The sequence below is a fragment of the Telmatherina bonti genome (genome assembly GCF_933228915.1).
Source record: "Telmatherina bonti genome assembly, chromosome: 18".
Classification (NCBI taxonomy): domain Eukaryota; kingdom Metazoa; phylum Chordata; class Actinopteri; order Atheriniformes; family Telmatherinidae; genus Telmatherina; species Telmatherina bonti.
Window position 1 is genome coordinate 31531626 of NC_136616.1, and position 19981 is coordinate 31551606.

Below are 19981 nucleotides of genomic sequence, written 5' to 3' on the forward strand. Positions count from 1 at the left end.
CGATCATCATAAATCAAAATAATTCTTATAAAACCATATAATTATTTCTCAATAATGGCAAGAAATAGTGACTGTCCTAAATTCAAATTTAAGATCCATGAACTAAATAATGAATTCAGAAAGCATAATGACACATTTCTTCATATCTTTACTATGTTTTTATAATTAAACTGGTTTATTCTAATAAAACAGGAACAGTAAGAAGATCCACCGAACAGGGCTGAAGTAGCCTCATCATCAAGTCGTCATAAAAATAAACTTTTTTATGTTACTTCAAACACTGAATTAAAACATCCCATTTAAATTAGAATCTTTTAAAAGTTTTTTAGATTTAATAAATGCATAATTTTTATCTAAATTTCTTTAGATAATTAAATGTAAAAGTTGCTTTTCTTCTAAAATGGTCAGAAATGTGTGTTTTAGTTGCTTCTGAATCGTACTAGTTTATCCAGATCATCTTTTCTTCTGACAAAATCAGCAGATTTTAGTGGTTTCTACTCAGCAGAACTCCTCCTGCTGCGCTTTTTTTCTTTCATGGCTTCCTGTTGTTGTGTTGCCAGGCGACCACAGATCACCATCCTGTCAGCGGAGCCACTGGCCTCCACATCCTGGTTTCCTGGGGCGGCTGGAGGATTCCCTCCTCCCCCTCCTCCTGCTGCTCAGATCTGGGGCCCAACGATCCCTCCCGCCATAAAGGTGAGGAGCAGAGTTAATAAAAGTGAACTCCTGTTTGTGTCAGAGATGCTAAAATCACAGGTGCTTTCTTCACCTGAATTTTCTGACATGTCAGTACCTGAATAACTGATGCACAGTGCGCAGATCAACTCAGTTTCACTGGCAGAGAAACGACTCTCTGACCGGGAGACAGATTTAAGAGCCAGATCTGTGTTTTATCTTTACAAGCAGAGCATCCAGAAGTCATTCGTTTCTATAAAACTGTCATGTCTGTATTCCACCTTTTGTTGCTTTTCCTTTTGATTTTGCCCCAACTATACTGAAAACGTTGAACTTTTGAGGTGGATTGTGGAGTGAAGGCGACCTCTTAGCATTGATTTTAGATGTAGACTGCAAGCTAACCAATATCCAGCTCGATAAGCTGTTATCACACTTTATACTTCCTGCGTCACTTTAAATTAGCTGTAGTGGTGAGCGTGCATGACGTTTTCCACCACATGAAGCAGCTTTCAGACTGATATGATGTAGCTCAGAAGGATTATTGATAATATATCAAAAAGGCTTTTTTCTTTGGCCTCTATAATGATATTTGTTTGTTTTAAGCCCAATTTTTGGTTTTATTTGAGGTATTTTGACATCTTTTCATTTCAGAAAAGGAAATATTCATAACACAATACTGAATTTTACAGTTCAGTTTTGTATCCTCTTCCCAACCCACCCCTATTCCCATCCATCCATCCATCCATCTTCTGCCGCTTATCCGGGGTCGGGTCGCGGGGGCAGCAGCCTAAGCAGGGAAGCCCAGCCACATTTGCCAACTCTGCGGGGGGGATCCCGAGGCGTTCCCAGGCCAGCCGAGAGATGTAATCCCTCCAGCGTGTCCTGGGTCTTCCCCGGGGTCTCCTCCCAGAGGGACGTGCCTGGAACACCTCACCAGGGAGGCGTCCAGGAGGCATCCTGACCAGATGCCCGAGCCACCTCAACTGGTTCCTCTCGATGCGAAGGAGCAGCGGCTCTACTCTGAGCCCCTCCCGGATGACCGAGCTCCTCACCCTATCTCTAAGGGAGAGCCCAGCCACCCTGCGGAGGAAACTCATTTCAGCCGCCTGTATACGAGATCTCGTTCTTTCGGTCACGACCCACAGCTCATGACCATAGGTGAGGGTAGGAACGTAGATCGACTGGTAAATCGAGAGCTTCACCTTCTGGCTCAGCTCCTTCTTCACCACGACAGACCGGCGCAGAGTCCGCATTACTGCAGACGCCGCACCGATCCGTCTGTCGATCTCGCGCTCCATCCTTCCCTCACTTGTGAACAAGACCCCGAGATATTTAAACTCCTCCACTTGAGGCAGGACCTGACCCCCGACCCGGAGAGGGCAATCCACCCTATTCCGGCTGAGGACCATGGTCTCAGATTTTGAGGTGCTGATTCTCATCCCAGCCGCTTCACACTTGGCCGTGAATCGCTCAAGCGAGAGCTGGAGATCACAACCAGATGAAGCCAACAGGACCACGTCATCCACAAAAAGCAGGGACCCAATCCTGAGGCCACCAAGTCGGATCCCCTCAACACCTTGGCTGCGCCTAGAAATTCTGTCCATATAAGTTATGAACAGAATCGGTGATAAAGGGCAGCCTTGGCGGAGTCCAACCCTCACCGGAAACGGATCCGACTTACTACCGGCAATGCGGACCAAGCTCTGACACCTGTCGTACAGGGACCGGACAGCTCGTACAAGGGGGTCCGGTACCCCATACTCCCGGAGTACCCCCCACAGGAGCCCCCGGGGGACACGGTCGAATGCCTTCTCCAGGTCCACAAAGCACATGTAGACTGGTTGGGCAAACTCCCATGCCCCCCCCAGGACCCCAGAGAGGGTATAGAGCTGGTCCACTGTTCCGCGACCAGGACGAAAACCACACTGCTCCTCCTCAATCTGGGATTCGACTATCCGGCGGACCCTCCACTCCAGGACCCCTGAATAGACCTTACCAGGGAGGCTGAGGAGTGTGATTCCCCTGTAATTGGAACACACCCTCCGGTCCCCCTTCTTAAAAAGGTTGACCACCACCCCAGTCTGCCAATCCAGCGGTACTGCCCCCGATGTCCACGCGATGCTGCAGAGGCGTGTCAGCCAGGACAGCCCCACAGCATCCAGAGCCTTAAGGAACTCCGGGCGGATCTCATCCACCCCCGGGGCCTTGCCGCCAAGGAGCTTTTTGACCACCTCAGCGACTTCAGCCCCAGAGATAGGAGAGTCCACACCTGAGTCCACCAGCTCTGCTTCCTCATCGGAAGACGTGTTGGTAGGATTGAGGAGGTCTTCGAAGTATTCCTTCCACCGACCCACAACGCCCCGAGTTGAGGTCAGCAGCTCCCCACCTCCACTGTACACAGTATTGATGGAGCACTGCTTCCCCCTCCTGAGCCGCCGGATGGTGGACCAGAATCTCCTCGAAGCCGTCTGGAAGTCTTTCTCCATGGCCTCGCCGAACTCCTCCCATGCCCGAATTTTTGCCTCGGCAACAGCCGAAGCCGCATGCCGCTTAGCCCGCCGGTACCCATCAGCTGCCTCCAGAGTCCCACAGGCCAAGAAGGCCCGATAGGACTCCTTCTTCAGCTTGACGGCATCCCTCACTGCTGGTGTCCACCAACGAGTCCTGGGATTACCGCCACGACAGGCACCAACTACCTTACAGCCACAGCTCCGGCTGGCCGCCTCAGCAATAGAGGCACGGAACACAGCCCATTCGGACTCAATGTCCCCTGCCTCACTCAGGACATGTTTGAAGCTCTGCTGAAGGTGGGAGTTGAAGCTCGCTCTGACAGGGGACTCAGCCAGACGTTCCCAGCAGACCCTCACAACACGTTTGGGCCTGCCAGATCTGACCGGCTTCCTCCCCCACCATCTGAGCCAACTCACCACCAGGTGGTGATCAGTTGACAGCTCCGCCCCCCCCCTTCACCTGAGTGTCCAAGGCATGTGGCTGCAGGTCCGACGATACGACTCCTATTCCCTAAAGGAAATAAATAAAAAAACAAGCTTTTTACAGTAAATAAACACATATACATGTAAAGGAAGAAAGAAAGAAAGGAGGAAGAACTCTAGGAAGAATAGTTGCATTGCAATAGCTAATGGAGATAAAAAAATAAATACAGATACAAGAAGTAGAAGACAAATTATTATTGGAGCATCAGACGATCAGAAACAGGAGTGAAACAACCATCAGCATTTCATGCTCCAACTTTCCCATCCAAAGGATGAAAGGTAACCAAACAACAGAGATTGGCATGATTATATTTCTCTAAAGGCAAAAAAGAAGACAACTGAAGAAGAAAGAGGTGAATAGAAGGGAGGGGGGCTTTCTTAATAAATAAAAGTACACTATTCTTTGCAAGCTAGGTAATCCCAGTCAGCGTCCTACAGTCTTGTGATAAAACTGAACATTTAATGTCGTTTTGAGGTTTCTGTTGCTTTAAACGTCTGATGATGTAGCTGAAAGTTTTATTTTGTTTTCATTCTGTTCTTCAGCCTCCTCCTTCCTATGAGGAGGTGATCAGAGAGAAGACACAGGAGCAGGTCCTCCTCCCACCTTCTTCCTCCTCATCGTCTTCACATCCAGTCCCTACAGTAACCATCTCAACGCAGACTGACGTGGGACCTTCCTCTGACCCTCAGGATTCACAAGGTGAGGTGAAATAAAGTCGTTTCTCTTATTTTTTTCTGTTATTTTATGTAAAACAGTAAAAAAGTTCTTCTGTGTGCAGAACGGAGACCCGTCAGACCCCCCCGGCTGCCTCTTCCTTACCCACCAAAATCATCTAACGTAGAGGACATCGCCACCACCGCCTGCCGATCAGAACTCGCATCCACTGACACTGCGGTGCCGCACGCACACTCTGCGACCGTTGCACACACCTCCACACACACCTCCACACACACACAATGCTGTGAGCTCCTCACTGAGCTGTGTTCACCTTTGACCTCAACCTGCAGCGCTCAGACTGACCAATGGGATCAGCCGCCTGCTCATGCAGCGACTCCTCTCACCACCAGCCCCCCTGTTCCGTTGGAGCGTCCCACGCCGCGACCTCGGTCTAAGCTCGGTGTCCAAGGAAACGGCAGCTTGGTGAAAGTTCAGACTCTGGTAAAACTTCGGGAGGACGGTTTGGCAACGCTAGCTAAACGCGCGGAAAGTGTTAGCACCGACCAGGAGAGGAGTCAAGGAAAGTATCTTCAGGAGCTGCTGGAAGCCTTCAGCTCAGACGACTGGGGTTTCCCTGATCACCGCAGCGACAACAGCGAGCTCAGCCAATCAGAGAGCGAGGAAGGGGAGGAGGAAGAGGACATGGCGACTCTGAGAGCGAGAATACAAGCTTTTGAACAGCAGCAGCAGGCGGCTGACGGGAGCTGTGGAGATGCTAACAGACAAACCAGGGCTGGTGAGGAATTGGTTGTTCCACAGAAACCAGAACCTCGACCACGTCCTCGTCTCCAGGGGCAACCAGCCAAATCTAGTCCGCCTGTTATCGCTCCAAAGCCCAAGAACATTTCCGCTGGTCCCAAACCGTCCAGCAAAGTATTCTGGGAAGATGGAGGTTTAACTACAGCAGCAGCAGAGCCGAGTTCAGCTGAAGCGACCGAAACCTCATCTGGAGACTCTAAACTTTCAGAGCCATCGGAGTCTTCCACCACAAAACCTGCTCCCAGTTTAGAAGTCCAACCCAGCAGAACCAGCGAAAACCCCTCCTTGCTGCCAAAACCGCAATCTGTTAGAGAAACAGTGTCATCAATTACCCCTGTCCCTGCTCCGAGGCCGCCTCCACCCAAATTCCCCCCCTCACTCAGCAGCACAGCCTCCCCACCAAACCAGAGACCTCCACCCAGACCTCCAGTTGCCCCCAGAGCCAGTGTGGGAGCTCCACACCAAGATCCGACCACTGTGGAGGTTGGCAGTGGCGCACAGACTAAAACTCAGGCTGGGAGTGAGCCAACCCAGAACACTGCAACCCAAACTGGTGAGTTTTATGCTATAGAGTTTACTCTCCACTGACCTCTGCAGGCGGCTCAAAGCAACTACACAAATATAGAACAAAAAAGTTGTTTTCTACTCTTTAAATGGGAACATGAAACAGGATAAATGCTCTTGCTGTTACTGTCATTTTTAATACACAAGTACAACTGTTTTACTGGGAACACTGGTCGGAGAGCGAATAGAACAGCAGATTATTGTCTCCTAATCATCTTTCTCAGTTAAAGCAGCAGTGCTACATGATAACTGGATCAGAAATCTCCACCTGATCCTTACAGGCTGCACAGCTTTAGTCTCCACTCTGTATCAGACAGACGATCAGGGGCAGTTTTATTGCCACTTATTCTGATCATATAAAGCCTCTATTGTGTTGTGCAGCTTAGCAAACTACCACAGAGTCTCACATGACCTGTGAAACATTTTGAAAGTGCTTCTTTTCGGGTCTGGGAATGCCTTCTTTGGAGGTTTTAGACTTGGTTCTTGTCCTGGTTCAACATTTCGCATTTCCACAGAAACTCTGGGTGTGCCCAGTGTGGGAGATTGGGACATAGGTCATACCTAAACTGTGTATGAAGGCAGCCTGCAGCATTTCAAGGCTCATTGAAACAGACAGTAAAACATTTACAACAATACACACTTCATGGCTTATCTAGCACATTGTTGATGTGGTAAATTAGAAGTAAGAAACTGTATTTGCTCAGATTGTCCATCAGTTTTCACATCACTGGGCAGTTTAAAAGGGACATATCATGTAAAATCCACTTTTTTTAGCTCTTAGATACAAGTTTTTTTTGCTCTTTTAGTGTTTAAAAATGCAGAAAACTTCAATATATTCTCTCCCAATGCTGTGTGTACATATCTTTATATTCTTTTTGAGTCATATTTTTCGGTCCATTTAGTTTTCTGTATTCACTATGATGTTTTCTTGTCTGTTAAGTCACAGTTTTTGCTGTGGGTCATGCTAATAAGGTCATGGACTTCTGGGTAAATGCTGTGATTGCGATGCATTCATTTGAAGGCACGGTTCTGCAGGTTCGTCGTCTGCATCCTCCTGCTCTGCGTCAGACTCTGCTCCAACATGTCAGGCTGGATGGACGCGTTTTCCGTTGCTGACATCTGGAGTTGTTAATAAAAAGTTTCTCTGCTGGTAGATAATCATATCACTGCTACTAAACTACAAATATGGCCGATCTGTGTGGAGTTGAACTCCGTCTACCTGGAGGGAGGCGGGGCATAAAGTCGCTCTAAAAGCCGTGTCTCAGAACGGGTCAACACTGGGTGTGTGGAGCGGGAATAACCTGGAATTCAGACCAAAGCACTGCTGTTCTACTTTATGTCGACCAGGAATGGATGACATGCATGTGAAAAGGAACGATTTAAAAGCACAATATTTCCGCTTTAAGCTGATTTTTATTTAGTTATTTCTCCTAAAATCAAAAGATACATAAACCCCAGATCATTACAATCCTGAACGTACTGAATCAGCCGGTGATCTCTGTCTGTAGAAGCTGTTGGACATCCTGCTTTTTAAGTTTGACTTGACGATCTGAGTCTGGAGTCAAGTTTTCACATTGTTCTGATGAGTATTCCCTGATTTTGTGACATAACGGTGATGGTTGACGTAACTTTTACTTATTATAACATACCAGTTATAGCTTATGTGGCTGGTGAGCGACTCTGTTGGCACACGCCTGCTGAAGTAGTTGCTTTCTAATGTTTACACAAGCACGATGCTTCCTGCTTCCACTGTTTATCTAGCAGATAATGTGAATGAGTGTGTGTCGCTGATCAGCTCTCCGGTTGGCTATTACCGCTGTCTGATCTATTTACACACTGTCAGATATCAGCTCTGTGCAGCTTGGCGGTTCGGTGATTTAAGCACATGTGGAAATGGATTGCAGCATTTTGCAGCTGCTAGAATCATCATGCTGATATTGTGCTTGTTGATTTCGCAGCAGCATATTTAAAGCCATTTCACAGCCAGTATGAATTGCCTGGATGAACATGTTACAAACGGCAATTCCGCAACCTTACAATAACATGAAAAGTGAATGTCCTCTTATATGATCCGACCATAGACTATATAACTGTGTTACTTGGTGTTTAGAGACCATATGTTCCAAATAACCATGTTACCAAAACCTCAGGAGAATCCTGATCTGTTTTAGCAGACTGGGGACTGGACGAGTCTAGTCTGCAGAGCTAAATGTTCTTTAGAAATTAAAGTAATTTGATCTTTGAAGGGTGTACTTGCATTATTATGGCATTATTGTTATCTTAGTTGAAAATGGTCTCAAAATGACGACAGTGATCGCTTAGCGCAATATTATCGTTTATCGCAATAATTTCTGAGACAATTAATTGTGAGGCAAAATTTGTTACCGTGACAGGCCGAGTTTCAAGTTTCGCTTCCATTCAACATCAGTTTCTCTCTCCAACATAGTGCCACATTCAGATTTTTATTTTAACATTAGGATTGCACTCACCTGTAAACCATTTAGCAGCTCAATCTCTCACATTAGCAGTATAACAAAGCAGTTGCCTGTTGCCTAAAGTGTTTTAAGTAATGAAAGATAAAATAATAAAAATTTAAAGTAAATGATGCCACATTTGGATTTTGTGGTTTAGGCACATTTGCACTTTATTCGCATTTTTTTTACAGTAAATATTCATGGAATCCTGCAAATGTTAATATTTACTGATGTCACTTGTTTTCCAAACAGCTGTGGAGGAAAAGAAATGGTTAAATGTACAGATGTGGCATATGGTAATGGCTCACCTGGCTGGTGTCCTCTTCCTGGGTTGCAAATGTTTCCCAAAGGGCCGGAGCACTTTTTAAAGGCTCCAGGAGAGGCCATCAACCAGATGGGTGGGGCTTAGGCCAAGGGTACTTGGATTTTAGGTTTGGGAAATGGTTTTAGGTTTAGTTATATAAATTTATACATAAATTTATATCTGTTGGTAGGTATTTTTATATATTTATGAAATTCATTTAGTGAGTTGTTTTGGAATGTAGTTTGTTGTATGGGAAGCACCTCTGTTGGGTTTAGTTTAGTTTATTTTATTAGTTTATTAGATGTAGCAAGCTACAGCTTTTCTTCCTGGGGTCCGGCACAATTATAAAATCAAAAAACAAAAACTTGTAAAAAGTTACAGAACACATCAGCACTTGAGTTCAATCCTGGAATACAAACTATTTACATATTCATATCCATCTCTTTACATCAATTTTTACAGACTAAAATGCATGTCATGTCATGTCTATTCATGTAAACTATTCATTCACAAAAATACGCTTTCTCATAATTGGATGTCAAGTTTATCTTTTAAAAATGTTGTCATGGCAGAGTGGAATTTAAAGTACATTTAAAGTACGTCAGTACACACACTGATTGCATCTTATGGTGTTGTGGTCGAGATCAATCCAGAAAAGATGAAAGTAATTCCTGTTTTTCCGGATCATTCAGCCCTAACTTGACTAAACATCAGATTCTGGAGCTGCTAAACAGATTTCCTCATGATGTTACTTTCCTGTAGTTAATCGGACGGATCAAACAGAAGCAGCAAAGTGTTTGTTTTTACATCATAAGCAGAGGTGTGTTTTTCCCACACATCGATGCAGCTTCAGTCCCTCTTTTCTTGCTGATTCCACCTGTGTTGTAGAAACATGTGGCCAGGTGGAGGGAAGGTGGTCCTGCGTGCTCTGGGACAGATAAAAGCTGCCCTCTGAAATGTGCTGCTTTCCCAGAAACCTCTCTGGCATTTACGGCGACATCAGCGTCTCCTTCTCACACACCGCCGAACAGAGATCCATTGTCACCGCAGACTGAACGGCGAACAGACGTCTCAGCTGGAAGGAGATGCTGAAGTCAGACTGAAGCCAGGCGAGGAAGTGACTCTTCCTCTCTGCCTCTGACTGGTACCAGTTAACTGGTACCCAGTCTGTTTATCATACCTGATATCATCATGAACTGTGTAACTCTGAAATGTTTTGTCTTCAGTGGGTTGAAAAGGTCTGAAAAGCAAAGCTTCAAACTTTTTTCATGTAAGAATAAACTACAACCTTTAAAAAGAAAAAAAGGGGATTTAAACATGATAAATATTTGTGATTAGAACTATTTCCCCTTAGAAAAAGTCCAGATTATCTCGAGCAGCTGCCTGTCAGTGTGTTTTTAACCTGCATTATTACCAATGGAAACGCTCCAGAGATCATTTCTGCTGTTTTCTGATGTGATTCCAGTGAAAGACGGAAGTTTGCGTCCCGTCCTCCCAACCAAACCAGCAGCGCCGACTTCTCGCAGAGCCAGTGGTAAGGATGCAATGTGTGTGTGTGTGTGGACACAAGCTTCATACAATGGTGTGTTTGAGAGCTCAGAAACACAAATGTAGCTCATTTGTTTTGTGGCAGAAATATGCAAACATGTGGACAGATTGTATGTTGTGTGTGTTGGAGAGAGACGGCTGCTTGTGTGCATCACAATGAGAAGGTTGTGTTGTGCAGCTCAAACCCTGTGAGGGGAAAAATGCTGTGATTGTGTGGGTGGAAACAAGCCCCCTCTGTTGTCGTATATTGTGTGCGTGCATGTAAGTGTGTGTTTGTGTGGCTGTCCGCTCATACATGTTACACTTTCTCATCCAGACCATCTATAAGCTGCTGCTGCAGATGTTTTTGTTCTAAACGGCTGCAAGCGTTTATTTATTTTGTTGTACGAATGTTTTATAGTCTGGAATGGTGTCGGTCCTCACACACTGGTGTGTAACAGATACACTGACACAATATTTGTTACCAGCCTGCAAGGATGCTGAAATATGAGGCATGTGAGTGATTCTGAAGAATCGGAGGCAATGAAGTAGACAACACAACAACACGTAACGTTTTGAAAATGCATTTCAGCTGCAAACGCACAAATCTGTCAGAAAACACACACATGTAAAGAAAAATAAACAAAACTGCACAATTTTAATGATGTTTTATCAAAATGTTGGCTGTTTTTTCTGGTAGTCTTTATGGTTTATGGTGTTTTCCACCTCATGGACGCCATCAGAACCAGTTTTCATGTCCAACTGGAGGTACTGGATGACTTAATACATCACCAGATGGTTGTTTGCAGGAACCCTGCATTTTATTTTATTTATTTTACTTTACTGTACTTTACTCCACTTTTCTTTGCTGTACTTTATTTAATTTATTTTTTTTTTTTTTTTTTTTTTTTTTAAATTTATTTTATTTTTTATTTTATTTTATTTGCTAACAAATGAAGCTATGTTACCGGGTACTAAGGCTCCACCACCAGGCTGTTACTGGAGCGCTCTGCTCCCAGGTCTGTCTCTACGAAGATATCCCTCACCTCCACAGACACAAGACCTATTAGAATTATCCGTTCTGGCTTGAGAACGTCAGGAGGAGCAGGAGGGAGGCAGCCAGGTCTTCCTTCTGACCTGTTGTTTACACAACCCAACCTCTGTTCAGTGGAAGCCGATGACTTTTGCAAAGATTATTTTCATTTCTTATTGGAGTTTTCAGAAAACAAACTCAGACTTGATCAGGGAAATTGTAGCTCGTACACATTTAGTTCTGTGGATGTAAACACCTTGTTTATGAGGAAATTAAAACTGGTTTAAGATGATTTAAAGTCCTTTCTGAAGCCTGGTGAGGGATTTATACAAAAAGAAAGAACAAAAACCTTTTTTATGTGTTAAAACTACCAAAACCCTGAATGACCACTTCAAGTACACATATAGTAACATAATATGGTGACTGTGTGAGAGCCAGTAGAGGGAGCTACTGGATGAGTCGTGACTAAACTACTGACTCGAGATAAACACTGAGAAGCCTGCTGATGTACTTCAGTCATCATTGTAATGAAACACTTTTATTTATCTTGCAGGATCGTAGGAAGTCGGCAAATAATGAACACACGCAAACTCTTTGCCCCAATGATTAAATCAGCGTTTTATTAATCAGGCAGCACAAGAGCAAGCAATACATCATTGGTTAAAGCACTTGCAGTTTCCAGCTCTTACCGTAACGCGATCGGTTGGGGAGCCCACAACCCCGGTAGAGAGTGCCAAAACCAGCTGGGCGTCCTGATCAGATAGACCCGCAGCAGACTCCACCGAAGTCCGGGACTTCCCTGCTTTAATACCCCTCATTCTGCCACATAACGTGGGAGCGCTAGGGAGGTGCTAAAACAGTCAACCATTCCCACACGCACACACACCATGAGACCATAACTTCTGTTGCTTCACACGCAAATAAGCAAGCAGCTCTGATTCCCTTCCCACAACACCATCGAATGAGGGCACACAACATCACCATTAAAGTTTATACTTCATTCCACTCTTGATGTTTTGTGACATCATTCAATTTATTCCCATATTCCCGTCATCATTGAATGAGGGCACACAACATCACCATTGAAGTTTATACTTCATTCCACTCTTGATGTTTGTGACATCATTCAATTAATAAAATTTTCAGGTTTCCAAAATAAAACAGTAACATCCCCATGACAGTGATTATATCCGTGATAAGCCAAATCATGTTGAACCAGTAAAAACAGTTCCTCAATGGTTTCACACGTTGTTTCCCGGGGTCGCATACCTTGCCATTCCTCACGGTAAATATGTGGTCCTCCCGGGTGAACAAAGAGTAACATCTCATATCTCCCGAACCACGTTTCACGTCTCATTACAGTGATCTTCATGACATAGCCCACCGGTTATATATGATTTTATACATATCCCTTTTCACCTGTCTGACATATAAGCAAGTTAGCACATTTAAGCAGGTTAATACAATTAGGCAACTTATCAAAATGATCAAGGGAGGCACTAAGGTTCTGCGTGCTGTTACAGACATTCCTGAGAAAATGTCCCACCAATGGTGAGCAGAGCTTTGCTGTATGTTTCTAGCTGCATGTATCACCTCCTTTCCAGCCAATAAGGTTGTCACCATAGCGCCGGAAACGTTAGCCCTGTGACTCCTGATTATATCATGCAGTTCTGTAGAGCGATCCAATGCGCATTTGAATCGGTCCAGAGAAATACCCCATGGCGCCCACAAAATCTCCCATTGGAGTGCAGTCAGCCGGGATTGCTCCGTGTAATTGGTCAGGAAGTAGGTCCTATTTTTCCATTGCCATAGGTGAACATTTCCCAAACAGCCGGAAAAAGGCGCTGAAGGTAATTGTGGATGTGACCTAAATGTGGCTACGCATAAGTAGTGTGGGCCTACTTGCCATAGCATGTCCTGTGGTGGTTCTACAGTCCAATCACACAATACCTTGTCTTCAGTCAAACATGGATTTTTGTGTCCCATCTGTAGTGCACATGTTAACCCCTGATCAGTTGTCTCACATAGTTTGGCATCAATTGTCATGTTAGTCTTTGGTTCAAACCACTCTCCACTCATATGCAAGAAGTAATAAGCATGCGTGGTTATTACAGGTAATACTTCATATTGACACAATATCTTTGGTTGAGTAATATTGTATAGAGTGTAAGAACCTCGACAGCTTGTTTCATTACAAATGGTCTTTTCCGGATGTATCTGTAACCACAAATCATTACTTATGTTCCATGTTGTTCTCCAGTGATGATAGTTACCGGAATAAACCCCTGTGACAAATCTTTGTTTCTGGAGCCGCGCATGCAATACCTGAATACTACATACAGTCCAGTTTAAAGCATGTGTGACATTATTCAAAACATCAGAGGTTGAATTCCACATATCTAATCGCCATTTATATGCGTGTGTCCACAGATTGACATTTTCTCTGGATAAACCAATTCCAGTAGGCATCCACGCTCCAACAGTGTGGACTGCCTTGGAGGTGTATTGTCCAGTGTTAGACAACATTGTTCTGGTGATTTCTCCATCAATGGTGTTGGACACACCGAGGATAATTCCAGCACCGCCCAACAGCGTCTCATACCATGCTCGACGTACCCGCGAACACCTAGGTATGGGAGGAAAAGTCACCGTCCAATGGACCACAGTTCGCTGCTTTCCCATTGTCATGTTAGTGCAGGTGGAGAGAATGGGAGCCAACTGTGTTTGAGTAGCCTTAGGTTTATCATTTCTGACCCAAATTACAAACATAAAGGCGTTTCGTCCTGTTATGACCGTGCCGTTGCTCAACCACACATCAGAAAACACCGTCATGGTCCACTGAGTACCATTATTATGGGTACTACAGGTGGTATCATCCAGCTCACACATAGTGGCCGCCACTCGAACGGTGATGTTGCAGCCACGAGCCACCATTGGGACGTTGAGGACACGTCCGTCCCGAGTCTTCATACATCCTTGGCATTTATACAGCTGGCATGTACTGGTGATATTCGATGCCCAACAGGCCTGATTGGCCTGACAGGTGAAGTCGTCCTGGGTCCGGTCGTGCAACTCATTCCGCCAACCAGTGGTGAATGTTGACACTTCAGTCAGCAGCAATCCCTCCGTGTCGAGCCTCCAGCTGCAGCGAGGACATGGAGGAATAAGACCCCACAGACGACACTTCCAGGTCCTGGGCCTCCAGCCATCCTGCTTCGCATTCTGCCTTGGCAAGGTCCCCTTACGTCCTTGCGCCGAGGTCCCAATGAGCAACCTCCACCACGTCATTTATCTGCACACAAAAAATGTTAGGTCTAAGAGAGAGAGAAAAGCATTAGTCCTCCCTTAGATAACATTGATCCACAGGCACATTCACCCACTGTTCTTCATTTTTATGGGCTGATCTGTCTGTGTCACACCTTCACAGGAAATCATTCTCATCAGCGGAGTTTGCCCTGACCCTACAGGTCGGTTATTTATCTGGGCAACCGCCTGAGATAGATGCACTCGCCAGTTCTTAAGCGAGTTCTCCCCAGAAAGTTTTCTCAACCTTTCTTTCAGCATTCCATTCATTCTTTCTATCAGTCCAGCTGCTTCTGGATGATAGGGAACATGATAAATCCATTTCTACATGATGTTCCTCAGCCCATTCCTTCACCTTGTTAACTGTGAAGTGAGTTCCATTATCACTTTGCACCTGCAAAGGAATATCATAAAACTGACAGATAGCGTTTAAACATTTCAGCGTAGCGAATTGGTTAGCGAAGCGACAAGCATGCACAACCAACACTCCTGAAAATGTATCTACTGCCGTACATGCATATATACAGCCATTGCTGTTAACCATGGGACCAATAAAATCAATCTGCCATGATCGTCCTGGTTTTATTGTTTCATACACACAACTTCTGAGCGAATAAGTTTTTCAGTTCCAAACTGAAATCTACCCTGGCGCAGATGTAGAGTCATTCCTGCCAAAACATCCATGCCCAAAATCCACTTTCTTAATGGAGTGACAACAACAGTATATTCTCGAATCGGGAGTTTTCCTATTTTAAGGGGTACTTTAATAGCTTTTCCATGAACTATTTGGCCTCCTATTCCTGCTAGGGGAACATGCACGCCTTTAATCTTATCTGGATTACCATAAACTAGTGAGGCCTCCACCCCCGTGTCTACTAAAGCTATTACTCTTTGAACTGATTTTTTTCCAATAAATTTCAAGAGCAGACCAAGAAATTTTTAATATCCGGGCTTGGCCTCCTCCCTATTCCTCATCATAATCTGGCTGTCTTTGGTTTCTCCTCTTTCGACAAGCATTTATGATTTCAGTCAATAGTAAAACACAACCCTTTTGATGTTCAATCACTGTTTTAAGCTGCAAGAAACAGTGATTAAAAAAAAAGTCTGTATTCAACATTTTTTAACATAGATCCACAGTAAAAACAGCATAAGGCTCATTTACCTTCCGCTTCACCAAATAGCATCAAGTTAAAGTCTCAAGACACAGAGGAAGGAAGGAATAAGAAAAAAAAAATAAATTTCCACACCTTCTTTTTTTTTTTAAAAAACCTTACTTTGCAACAACACCAGCATGTTTCTCGTTAGATGTTGACATACTGTGTTTACGCCCCTGTACATGCATTATTCCATAGTCGGACCCTGAATCCAAACAGGCAGTCCGTGTTCATCCACAACACCATTTCCAGCTTCATCAACCTGCTGCACACCGGCAGGCATCGGGATCCTACGATGCCTCCGGGTGACTGGACATATTTCTGGTCTGGAGCGTATAGCTGTGCTTAACGCTGCATAGGGGCCAGGTTTCGGTGGCCCTGGCGTGGGAGGATCGATCGGAGCCACGGGCTCCTCTGGATCATCCTCCCCCCAGCGCCCGTCCCACGAGCCTGGGTCCCAGTCATCTGGCAGTTCTGCCACAAAAGCGCGAATGCGCTTTAAATCAGGGGATTTCGATCTCTTTCCCCGTTGCTTCTTTGCCACATTAGACAACTGTCTTAAACATTTATGGTTCCGCTCCGTCAGCTGCTTAACCTTCTCTTTACAAGCAGCCAACTCCCTCTGAATTATTTCACCCTCCTTCACGCTCCGTCGCCATGCGTTGGCACAAATCCACCTGCGCTGCTGCACCGACGACAAAGGTGCTTTATCATTAACAGGTATTTTCTGCAAAACCTCTGTTAATTCCGCTGGTGTGGCGGTGCTCACAACCTCAGACCACGGCCCAGGGCGTCCCCCTCCCGCTCTGAGTGCTAACCCCACACTCTGCCAACCGACGCAGCTCGCGCCAGTCGGAGGTTCAGACTCAACAGCCGTTTTCCAAAACAGCTTCTCAAAACCAGACATTATTTACAGCTTCCTTAGAATCCTGTTCGTGACGCCAAAATGTAATGAAACACTTTTATTTATCTTGCAGGATCGTAGGAAGTCGGCAAATAATGAACACATGCAAACTCTTTGCCCCAATGATTAAATCAGCGTTTTATTAATCAGGCAGCACAAGAGCAAGCAATACATCATTGGTTAAAGCACTTGCAGTTTCCAGCTCTTACCGTAACGCGATCGGTTGGGGAGCCCACAACCCTGGTAGAGAGTGCCAAAACCAGCTGGGCGTCCTGATCAGATAGACCCGCAGCAGACTCCACCGACGTCCGGTACTTCCCTGCTTTAATACCTCTCATTCTGCCACATAACGTGGGAGCGCTAGGGAGGTGCTAAAACAGTCAACCATTCCCACACGCACACACACCATGAGACCATAACTTCTGTTGCTTCACACGCAGATAAGCAAGCAGCTCTGATTCCCTTCCCACAACACCATCGAATGAGGGCACACAACATCACCATTAAAGTTTATACTTCAATCATGTACAAGGTTTTACTTTAATTCTAACAAATACCGTGTTTAAAATTAGAAAACACAAAAAAGTGTATTTTTTTAGTTAAAATAAGCTGAAAAGAAAGTCCAAAGCCAGCTGGGATAGGCTCCAGCTTCCCCACAACCCTGAATTGGATGAAGCGGTTTTGAAAATGAATGAATGAATGAATGAAAAGAAGTCTGAATTGTAAGGACACAATGTTCATTCCTCATGTCTGAGTACGTCGATCTCAACTCTGCCTTTCTCATTTTTCCCAGTTTTTTTAGTTGTTCTTCTAAGAAATAAAGTAGATTCTTCAAATAAGTTCTTGTTGCTGTTTTTTCCACTTTATCTGAGAAATTCAGTGATTTACCAGAACGTCTGTTCTTCACCTGCAGCTCCAAATCTGGCCCCTAAACCCATCACTGTCTCGCAGACGCCTCCAGAACCAAACCCAGCTCCTACCAAACCTACACCTGTTATCACCCCAAAACTCCCAGGACCAGCTCCGGCCAAACCTCCCAGTCCAGCTCCAGCCGTGAGGAAAAGCCCACTGGGCCACACCAAAAGTGAAACGACGAACCCGAGCTCTTCAGACCCTCCTCTCCCCCCACGGTAAGAAAAGAGATGATGATGCAGGAAGTTTCTGTGCAACAAAAATTGAATGATGAGTTGAATTCCTATGAATTAAGCTGCTCAGCTTTTCTTAAACTGGACTGAAGAGATCAATACAGATGCTTTCCCAGCATGTCTGACTCTCACACACTGACAAATCAGCAAGAACAATGGGCCTATATGTTGATGGTTCAGACATGTTCCTGACTTAAACTAATGAAACATGATAGTTTATATCATGTAGCATCAGTTTTATTCGTAGTCTTACCGTCATCATTGTTCTGAACTTACCTCATCGTCCAGTCAGGCCCTAACTAACATCTGTCTTTCTGAGTTTTCACACCAAGTAGAGCAAGATAATCTAATGCTAAGTCTTTCCAGCCTGCCCCATCCTTTTCCAGCAGGCTTTTAGTCTGAAATCTTCTAAATAAATACTCACACCGACCTCTGAGATACTTCTACGGAATAATATTACTCTGCTGTGCATCACACAGACAGTTAAAACACTGAAGGCTGGAAAAGTGAAGCAAATAGATGGAAATCTTAAGTAAATATAGGTTGTTATTGTTTATATTTATCTGTTTGTAACAACTTAATCAGCTGCTTTATAAAGTAGTTGCTGGGCAATGATAAAAGCAGCTTTCTTCCTGTACTTTCTGCAAGTAAAACACATAATTCTGTCAAATAAAACTTCAAGAATAAAGTGAAAAGTTGTGTGTTGCACACTTTGTTATTAAATGTTCTGCTATAGTAGAAATTTCCATTTCTCTCTTGGAAAAGACACAAAGCAGCATGTTTGACCTGTGGCGGAAAGTTTGTTTTGAATAACCTTTTGAAACTTTTTGGACTTTAATTTCCATAATAACTCTGTGAATTCGGCACAGTGTGTTAGGATCTAGTTTTCAGTGAGCGAGCACTTGTTTCAGCGTGTGAACAGAGCAGAACTTTGGTAGAGATGGATGGAAAACAGACGTCAACATAAGAGTTCAAGACAGGACAGGTCTATTTGTGCCACATTTATATTCAGTGATTCAACGTGCTTTACATAAATATTAAAACAATTACAGCAGGCTGCAGAAGATGCAATAAAAATACATTATAAACAAAAAAACTGAAAAAAAAACCCCTGAAAAATCTCAGATTAGATAAAAAGTTACAATTTGAGGAAAAGTAAATAAAGTTTCTAACTTTGTTTTAAAACAGCTGAAAGTTTCAGTTTTGAGATGCAAGATGACGGCCTTCCGATCTGCAGTAAACTGTTTACTAACAAGGAGACAAAGTTTCTTTCAATCTTTCTGTAATCCACCTCACTTGTATTTTCTTTTTTTCAGTCCGTTAAGTGTGAAGCTCCTCCCCCTTCGTCCTCCACCTATCAAATCCACCCCTGGGAGGCCACCGCCTCCAGCCATCAACTCCTCCTCATCCAGTCAGATGGCTCCTGTTAAAGTTACTCCTACTCCTCCAGTTTCTGCTAAAACGTCTTCGTCTCCGTCATCTGTATCAGCCAATCAGATGCAGGCACAGAGGACGGCTAAAAAAGGCCCACCTCTGCCCCCCCGCCCTAAACCTGGACACCCTCTCTACACCAGCTACATGGTACCTACGTACACAGTAAAACATGCTCTCCTTGATCTTCTGTAGGTTTTTTTTTTTTTTTTTAATCTTATTTAATTTCTCTAAATTTCCCAGAAACAGGAAGTCCTGATCGTCCTGGACGACCCAAGCCCCGCCCCCTCTGTTGAAGGGAAGGGTCAGACCACCATCACTCCTCTCATTAACGCATCGCAGAGTCTCCTGGACATGGAGACCCAACCAGAACATGTCCAAAAAGAGGACAGCCAATCAAAACCTGCCTTGGAGGGTCTCAGCCTCTCAGACTTACAGGTTCGGATCCAGCTAGAAAATCTGGTCTTTATTTTTCAAGGATTTAAGAAGATGGCTAAAATTCCCTCTGTTTACTGGCTCTTTATTGATGCCAAAAAGAAAAACTCCAGTTTTTTCTCTGTCATTTTGTGTCCCACTGCTTTAAAATTTGCAAACTGTCTGAATAAATCTGAGACTAGAGCCTAAATTATGTGTTGGTACCATAGACTGTATCTAAAAAGATGGACGGAGCCTCCGTGACGTCACCCATAGGTTTCTGAAGAGCTGAATTGAAGCTCAGTGGGCGGTTCCTAGCACCGCCATCTTGGCACTGTCATGCGCGTCGTCTCGTCTGGAAAGTACAAATATGGGCAAAGAGGTGGAGCTGAGAGGGGGGCTGTGAGCATCATGGTGGATGATTGACATCGAGTGAACTCCGACCTTTCTGTAGCTAAGAGCTAACCGAGCTAACTCAAGCTAAAAGGAGCTAACCAGCTAACGGAGGTAAGCGAGCTAAAGCTAAGTCACGTTGTTAACCGGCTAAAAACCGTGGTTGTTCCTCGTTCTTCTGACTTGAAGT

At 44.5% G+C, this 19981-nt stretch overlaps 1 protein-coding gene across 1 annotated transcript in view; it reads left to right on the plus strand.

Moving 5' to 3' along the window:
• Positions 1-19981, plus strand: part of LOC306769274 (uncharacterized protein) — a gene marked incomplete at its 5' end in the record, with an annotated part of 54813 nt that overhangs the window by 21565 nt on the left and 13267 nt on the right. Inside the window, 7 exons of the mRNA XM_079257840.1 lie at positions 561-696; positions 4212-4368; positions 4448-5698; positions 9953-10021; positions 17322-17538; positions 18870-19134; positions 19228-19422. Of these exons, the coding sequence (XP_079113966.1) occupies positions 561-696; positions 4212-4368; positions 4448-5698; positions 9953-10021; positions 17322-17538; positions 18870-19134; positions 19228-19422 (2290 nt within the window). The remainder of the gene's footprint in view (positions 1-560; positions 697-4211; positions 4369-4447; positions 5699-9952; positions 10022-17321; positions 17539-18869; positions 19135-19227; positions 19423-19981) is intronic.